The following is an 8784-nucleotide window of genomic DNA, read 5'->3' on the forward strand; positions in this document are numbered from 1 at the left end:
ATGGCTTGACAAGCGGTGCGTGGGTACACCCAGGATCCGAACTCCAGGTCGCCGCAGTGGAGCACATGCACTTAACCCCTGCACCACCGGGCCAGCACCCTAGACCATATGTATCTAATAGAATTATTGATTCCATTTTCTCAAAGTGGTCTCTTTACATTTGGTTGTTTATATCACCATACAAACAAGATCCAGTTATGTATTTGTTTGTTATTCTCCTAGGTCACTTTTATTTTATAATATTCACCTCTCTCATTTTAATATAATTTAGTGATTTAATCTATTTTTTCATTCTCAAATGGTCCATTTAATGGGATACCAGGTCACTTGTCTTATAGAATACTCAAAAGTTTAAAATAGTTTGAGTTCAGAATCTAGTATCGTTTAAGTCATTCCTTACTTTTTGGTACTTCTTATGAGTTAGTAGTAGCTATAACTAAAGGCTTGAATGGGTTCAAGTTCAACTTTTTTTTTAGCACTAAGTCTTCACAGGTGGTGTGATTACTTCCTTTTACATCATAGCAGAAGGTACATGTTGATATTAAGTTTGAACTGTAGGTTCAGGTTGTCAGTCTTGTTTCTCTGTTATAAAGTTCTCCATTAACCTGAAGCCGATAGTTTCCATATCCACTGGTTATATTGCCTATATCTATTACATCATTAGGAGTTTTAAAATGGTGATATTGTGATTCTAGTATTTCTTCTTTTATTAACTGGATTTCTTATTTAAAAAAGGAGTTTCCCTCATACTTTACTCACTTCCCTGACAGAAAGTTCATACAGGAAAGAGAAAACATATTCTTAATTATTTCACTTTATTTAACAAATTTCAGAGTAATGATTTGGTGTCCTAGTGGCTTTCAATAGTGACCAATGGGTTTAGTATCTCATGTATTGGATATAGTTTAATTCCTTGTACTCATTCATTTTACTGCACAGTTGCTTTACCTTAGCCTAGTGAGAACCGTTTCAAATGTGTCCTCTGTCTTTTTGACATGGCTATGTTAGTGTTTGAGAGCTTTCTTGTTTTCTTACACCACAAGATATCCAGCCTCATCTTTTACGTTTTCTGCACTGTGCCTGGAATTAACTATTTTTCTAAAGAGTCCTGATTCTTTATAGTGATGAATCATTTCTAGAGATTACAACCTGAGTATTAGTTTTTGTATTGCTATTAGATTTTCTTATTTCTAGGCATTTTCAGTGAGTAGGGCTAAAATAAATATTATTAGAGAGAATTTAAAATGTGACTTTCCATATCGATGTTTTTATTAACTTATTTGATTTACAATATGACAAATCTTAGTTCATTAATCTATTGCAATATTACTGATTTATTTTATCCTATAGTATACCTATATAATTTTAAAGTAACAATAATAATATTACTACTAAAATATGACTACTACTCAAAGCAGTTTAAGATTTCTTTGCAGTTCTTTTTGCCTATAGAATATATTCCAGTAGTGATTTACTGTTAGAATATTGGGCTCAAAATTCACTTAAGATATCCATTTTTCTCTGTTGTTATGCCACCAACCTTATGTAAGTTATACTCATTTGTTCATTTGTTTTTTTTTCAAGTTTTAGGACTTGCTTCTTTTTCTCTTTCTGTTTTTCCAGGTATGTAATTGTATCATTTGCACTATCTTCTGCCTTTCTTCCTTTCCAGATTCTAATGCTTGTAATTTATTTCTCTTGTGGAGGTACACCCTTGGCTGCTACACCCAGCATAATGTCAAATAATGCTGGTAGTAGCTGAAATTTCCTGCAATTTGTATTGTAGTGAGTTTTTAAAAATCAAGAATGGTGCTATTTTTCAAAATGCCTTTGCACCTGTCATTGAGATAATTGCATTATTTTCTCATTAAATATATTAATGTGATTAGTATTTATATTATAGTATTTTATTGCAATGGATCATATTTGCATTTGTGGAATAAACTTTGCTATGTCAGTGTTATATATTTTTTTATATTGCTGGATTCAGTCAGAACTTTTTAAAATAATTTCCGCATGGATTTTCATAAGTTACAATACATACAGACATTCCATGTCTCTCTGTCACACTTAAGGTTTTCTTTCATACTTAATGTTAGCACTTTTGACTAGCTAACACACTATTATTTTACTTAAAAATTTTGTGTATTATCTGTTCTCCCATTAGAATGTAAGCTCACTGTCGGATCCTTGGCACTTATGATAGTGCCAGGCACAGTAAATAGTTGAGTGAATGCCTTATAGAGAGAATAGGAGTTTTACTTTTTAAAATAATCTACTTCCTTAAACAATTTAAGTAGCATTGGGATGATGTTCTCTTTCAAGGTTTGTGAGTAACAATCATACCTAGCTTTTATTATATTTTTATTAGCATTTATTATTTATATATATATTTTTTTATTTTAAGTAGTATTTGCCCCCAAAATAGTCAACTGCCCTCCTGGACAGAATAAATAACGGAACATGCAGCTTGTTTATCCAGCACATGTTGTGAGCACTGAATTCTTCGGACAGAAATGCTGACCAGAGGAGAGGAGGCTGGAGGCCTGGAACAGTCACAATGACGTCCTATTTCCTCACCTCACACAGTGTAGGCATACAGATTTTGCTGAGAGTTTTCAGAATTCATATCCTATATTCTGCTTTTTGGCTACGGTTCGTACCTTTTCTTTACTACTAGTTCTGAAGAGGATCAGAGACATTCATAAACATTATTATCCTAGTTGTATCTCACGTATTTCTGTTATGATATAAGCATAAAACTCACACAAAGAGGAGAATAATTCTGCTTTTAAAATTACCCTGAAATAAAAAAGACAGTTTTTAGTGTTTCACTATTAAGCATGTTACTGATTTGGGGTTTAAGATTTATATCTTTATTTTATAGTAAGGAAAGCCATCTATTCTCATAATAATATATTTTTTCAGAAAGAGAGGTGGAATTAATTAACTGTGTTTAAGGACCTATGAATATGATCATATTTTTTCCTTGACCTGTTTTCATGACATACTGATAAATTTTTAAATATTTAATTACCATTGTACTTGGAAGGATAATTAAGGCCAAGATGGAGAAATAGGGACCAGATTTACCCTCCTGCCTAAAACAAGCAAACAAACCAAGAAAAATACATGGAATATGGTTTTCAAGACACTAGATGTCAGAAACAATTGACAGTAATAACTGAGAGACAGGAAACAACCAAGCTGAGCCCTAGAATTTTCCCAGCTTATTGCCTTTAAAAAGTTTCCATGTCGTGGTACAGAGTGGGATACCTGGGAAGATCCTGGCAGATTCCTTCAGCTGAGAAGGCGCAGCTGAGAGTCTGGGGAGACCAAGGCACTAAGGCAGCTAGAATCCTGAGGGTAAAATATTGAAGAGAACAGAGCTGGAGAGACAGAGAGAGAAAAAACACTGGAGAACTGCAGAGGATCCCCCTCAACTATTCATCAGAGTGCTGCTCAGTGCGTGCATTTGAGGAAACTACTTGAGGCGGGGGAAGATTTACTCAGCTGGATTAGAGAAGAGTGCCCAGTGCTCATACTGGGCCAGGAATAGTGTCTCCTCTCACCATCTGGAAAAGCTCATGGTTCACAGGGCAGGGCTTTGGGTTGAGTACTTGAGTGCTTAGGAAGATCTTGCTTCAGTAGTGGGTCACAATTAGCCCTAGACTGATCACTACTCCAGACTTTCCTAATAAACCGTGACAGCAACAACAACAACAAAAATCCAGAAAGAAAACATCCAAAACAAACTAAATATTGTAGTCAGAGTTTTGTGTGTATGTTAATGTGAGATATTGATCTGATTATTTTTCTTGTGATGCCCTTGTTTCATTCTGGTGTAAGGGTAATGCTGGGTGCATAAAATGAGTTAGGAAGTGTTTCAGTTTCCTCTTGTCCCTGAAAGTGTTTATGTAAGATTGGTACTATTTCTCGACTAATTGATATATAGAATTCATTGGTAAAGCTATACGGCAATGGAATTTTGTTTGGGGAGGGGAAGGATTTTAAAGAATTGATTTAGGTAACATTTATTAGATTATTGCTGTTTTGAATTATTTTCCTGTATGTGTTTAGAAAATTGTGTTTTTCATAGCAGTGGTCCATTTCCTCTTAGTCGGCAAGTATATTGCCATAAGTTCATTTATGATATCCTTTTATTATCTTTTATTATCTTAAGATCTGTGGAATCTGCAGTGATGACACTCTCTTCATTCTTGATTCTGATAATTTGTTTTTTCTCTTATTTTTCCTTAATCCATTTTACTAGGAACTTATCAAATTTATTAATCTTTCAAGGAATCGATTCCTGGGTTTATATATTTTCTCTACTTTTCACTTAATTTCTATTTCAATGATTTCCGTCTTCAATTTACTATTTCCATTCTACAATGTTCTCTAGGATTTTTTTGTTTTTCCTTTTCCAGCTTCTTGAGATGGAAGCTTAGTTCATTTCTTATAATATTTCTTGTTTTCTAATACTTGCATTAAAGCTCTAAATTTCTCTTTAAGCACTGCTTTAGCTGCATCCAGTAAACATATATAGATATGTATATAATCTTTCATATATCTTTCACCCATATCTTTCATATCTTTTATATACATATAGTATATCATTATCTTTCTGTCAAAAATTTATTTTTAAAAATGATCATGTTTAATTTAGACTGTGTCGCTTAATTTGTAAATAATTGGGAAATGTTATTATATTTTTCATAACAATTTCTAATTGAATTACATTATTCTAAGATATATATTCTGTATGATTTAAGTCCTTTGAAATGCATCACAACTTTTTATGGCCTAGTGTATTGCCTATTTTGGTGAACGTTCCATGGGCACTTTGAGACAAATGGAAAAGTCCTACAACTGTGTTCTCTTTCCCCACTCCCATAAGAACACAGATTCTATCCACTTGCGTGTCTGAAACTATGTGACAAACTTCATCTGCATTTGAAACATTTTAAATGACTTGTTCTGAAATTCACATTCATCATATTCTAGAAGTCAGTTCAGATGTCATCTGCAAAGATATGGCTCAAACTTAAATAGGTTTGCCTGTTTTGAAGGTCATGATTAAACAATAGAGTTTATACGTATTTCACTTCTGCCCAGACTGAACTTTTCCCTTTTGGTGATTTGACCTCAAGCTGTTCTTTTACGATTTTCCCCCCAGAGGACATGGTTCAGTAAGTCCTCTTCTACATGATGATTACATTGGTGGCGTCTCTGGAGATGCAGAGTCTACTTCAAAATTATGATTAGGGTCCCAGTGAATTTAATTAGAGAAGACCATCCTTGGAGATGCACCAACTGAATGACTGAATAATATGTGCCGTGGTTCAAATGTAAACAAAGTGTGTACAGGTCTTTGCCTTTACCTCAGAGAGGTTTGTCTGTATCAGTATTTACATGACTCGTTTTTCAGGAGTTGAAATGACGGATTCAGACCATAATAAAGTATGTATATAAAATTATTCTCCATCCTTCAAGCAACCCAAATTCAATGATGCTGTATGAAGACAGGCCAGTATAACTGATTGAGAATTGAAACGTTGTAAAGGCTATTTCGCTATTTCACTTTTGTTGGTGTAAAACAGAAACTGCAAAACGGGGCCAGCCCCGTGGCTTAGTGGTTAAGTGCACACACTCCACTACTGGCATCCTGGGTTTGGATCCCAGGCGCGCACTGACGCAGCACTTGTCCGGCCATGCTGAGGCGGTGTCCCACATACAGCAACTAGAGGGATGTGCAACTATGACATACAACTATCTGCTGGGGCTTTGGGGAGAAAATGGGGAAAAAAAGGAGGAGGATTGGCAATAGATGTTAGCTCAAGGCTGGTCTTGCTCAGCAAGAAGAGGAAGATTGGCATGGATGTTAGCTCAGGGCTGATCATCCTCACACACACACACACACACACACACAAAAAAAGGTAATATTTTTCTGAAAAACTGAAATGAATCAGACTTCCTGAATGCATGGAAAGAGTTGGTTACATGGAAACAGGTCAAAGTCCAGTGACGGTGCACGTGTTATCTTGTTCTCTTTGCTCACAGAGATGGCAGCAGTGCATGAAGGACAAGGGAGAAGGCACTGTAACCTGGAACTTGGTTGGAATGACTGTCTCGTTATGCAGGTAAACCAGGAAGTGTATTTATACATAAGATTCTGAACTAGGCTTTACATTTTCCAAGAGTGCATTGGCGGTGTGGGAATTCACAGTCTTTTAAAAGTTCTCCTATGTAATTCTGATAATCAGCAATATTAGGGATCTTTTGTGATTACTAAAATATGTGGGGATTGATTCAATTCTGTAATACTCCTTTCCATATTTTCATATTATAAAGATTCAAAATAAATTCACCCCCTCAACATCAGTATTTTTCAAAAGTACTTTCAAGTGTAACTATTTAGGGACATTTTAATGGGCAGGTATTTCTAAATCTCATGATAGTTGCCATTGATATGTTCTCTAAACATTGTTTGTTAATCTGTTAAAAATTAGAGGATGATGTAGCATGTTACTTCAGTTCCTATTTTTCTGTTCACAGGAGAGTTTCAGCATCCTATCATATGTTTGCTGGCCATTTGGATGTAGTCTTCATTCAATTGCTTGTTTATAGGATTTGCCGACTTTGCTGTTGGTTTGTTTGTTAATTGCTTAGGGCTCTCTCTCTGTGTTGATGTTAATTCTGTATATGTCCTGTAAAATGTAAATATTTTCTCCAAACTACTTTTGTCTATTGATGTTATCATGGTATCTTTTCCTAAATTGTTAAAATTTTTTGAAATTGTCAAATATGTCTATTTCAGATTTCAATTATTAGTTAAGAAGATTATTTATTCTACCCTTAGAACATAGAAAGCCGTCTCCTTTATTAACTGGAAAGTAAATATAAGTTAAATTTTGCTTTAGTTTTTCATTAAACTTTTAATCCATTTTTACTTTATTTTTCTTTAAGGCATATTAGCTATATGTACAATTTTATTAGCTCCCAAATGGAAAGCTAGTTATGGCAACCTGTTTATTTAATAATGTGTCCTTTCTCCATATATGTCTCTAATTACTTGTCTCTCTATTAGTCTGCAAGATTACCGAGGTTAGGGACCATGTTTTAAGCAGCTTGGTTTTCTTATAATCTCTGAATGTCATGGAACATGATAAATCATAATGCCTATTTGTTGAATGAATAAATAAATTATCTTAAGATTTCAGGAAGTCACTAATAATAATCATATTTACGGGTAATTTTGTCCTGAACTCTGAAATGAGACATACAGAACCTATGGAACAAAGAAACAACGTGACTGAGTTTGTCCTCTTGGGGCTCACCCAGAGCCTCCAGGATCAGAAAATATTATTTGTTGTGTTTTTGCTCATATACATTGTGACAATGGTGGGCAACGTACTCATTGTCTTGACTGTGGTGGTCAGTCCAACCCTGGATGCCCCTATGTACTTTTTTCTTGGCTATTTATCATTTATGGATGCTGTTTATTCTACTACAGTCACCCCAAATATGATTATAGACTTACTCTATGAGAAGAAAACCATTTCCTTCCAAGCTTGCGTGAGCCAGCTTTTTATAGGGCACTTATTTGGTGGTGCTGAGATTTTACTCCTGGTGGTCATGGCCTATGACCGCTACGTGGCCATCTGCAAACCTTTGCATTATTTGACGGTCATGAATCAACGGGTATGCGTTCTCCTGCTTCTGCTGGCTTGGGTTGGAGGGTTTTTGCATGCTATAGTTAAACTCCTGTTGGTTTACAACCTGCCCTTCTGTGGCCCCAATGTCATTGACCACTTCATCTGTGACATGTACCCCTTATTAAAACTTGCCTGCACTGACACCTACATTATTGGTCTCACTGTCATTGTCAATGATGGGACAATCTGTGGAGTCATCTTCATTCTCTTACTCATCTCCTATGGGGTCATCCTGCGCTCCCTGAAGAATCTTAGTCAGAAAGGGAGGCACAAAGCCTTGTCCACCTGTGGCTCCCACATCACTGTGGTGGTCCTCTTCTTTGTCCCCTGTATTTTTATGTATGTGAGACCTCCTTCTACCTTACCCATTGATAAATCCTTGACTGTGTTTTACACCATTATCACCCCTATGTTGAACCCCTTAATCTATACTCTGAGAAATGGAGAGATGAAAAATGCCATGAAAAAGCTCTGGACCAGAAAAGGAAAATGAGGCGGCAGAGAAATGTATCAACTGTTTTCAATGAAGAATTGCTCCTTCCAGGATAGTCATGTGTGATTATTTAACTGAGTACACTTCTCCTCAAGTTTAATAACTTGGGCATACAGCAACTAGAAAGGTGTGCAGCTATGACATACAACTATCTACTGGGGCTTTGGGGGAAAAAAAGGAGGAAGATTGGCAATAGATGTTAGCTCAGAACCGGTCTTCATCAGCAAAAAGAGGAGGATTAGCGTGGATGTTAGCTCAGGGCTGATCTTCCTCACAAAAAAATAAAAATAAAAAATAACTTGGGCATGATGAAAAGTATTTATTATGTGAATACATCCCATGATCAAAATATATTTCTAAGATTTTCATCATTAACTAGTTCAAAATATATATATGAAGGTGAAACCCTCATGAATGGGATTAGTGTCCTTATAAAAGAGACCCCAGAGAGTTCACTTGACCTTTCTGCCCAGAACAGAGATGGCTGTCCATAAAGTAGAAAGTGTGTCCTCACTGGACACAGAATCAGCCGACAGCTTGATCTGAGACTTCCAAGCCTTGAGAACTGCGACA

General features: G+C 35.7%; 1 protein-coding gene across 1 annotated transcript; it reads left to right on the forward strand.

The window, feature by feature from the left end:
* Positions 1 to 7275: 7275 nt before the first annotated feature.
* On the forward strand, positions 7276 to 8211 carry LOC131395776 (olfactory receptor 4A47-like). The gene has a single exon (XM_058527598.1). The coding sequence runs from the start codon at positions 7276 to 7278 to the stop codon at positions 8209 to 8211; it is 936 nt and encodes a 311-aa protein (XP_058383581.1).
* The last annotated feature ends 573 nt before the right edge of the window (positions 8212 to 8784 follow it).

This window comes from Diceros bicornis, chromosome 31 (genome assembly GCF_020826845.1).
Source record: "Diceros bicornis minor isolate mBicDic1 chromosome 31, mDicBic1.mat.cur, whole genome shotgun sequence".
In the NCBI taxonomy this organism is placed as follows: Eukaryota; Metazoa; Chordata; class Mammalia; order Perissodactyla; family Rhinocerotidae; genus Diceros; species Diceros bicornis.

Bases quoted from the DNA above. Each gene is read 5' to 3' on its own strand.
- LOC131395776 (XM_058527598.1), top strand. From the start codon at position 7,276: ATGAGACATACAGAACCTATGGAACAAAGAAACAACGTGACTGAGTTT.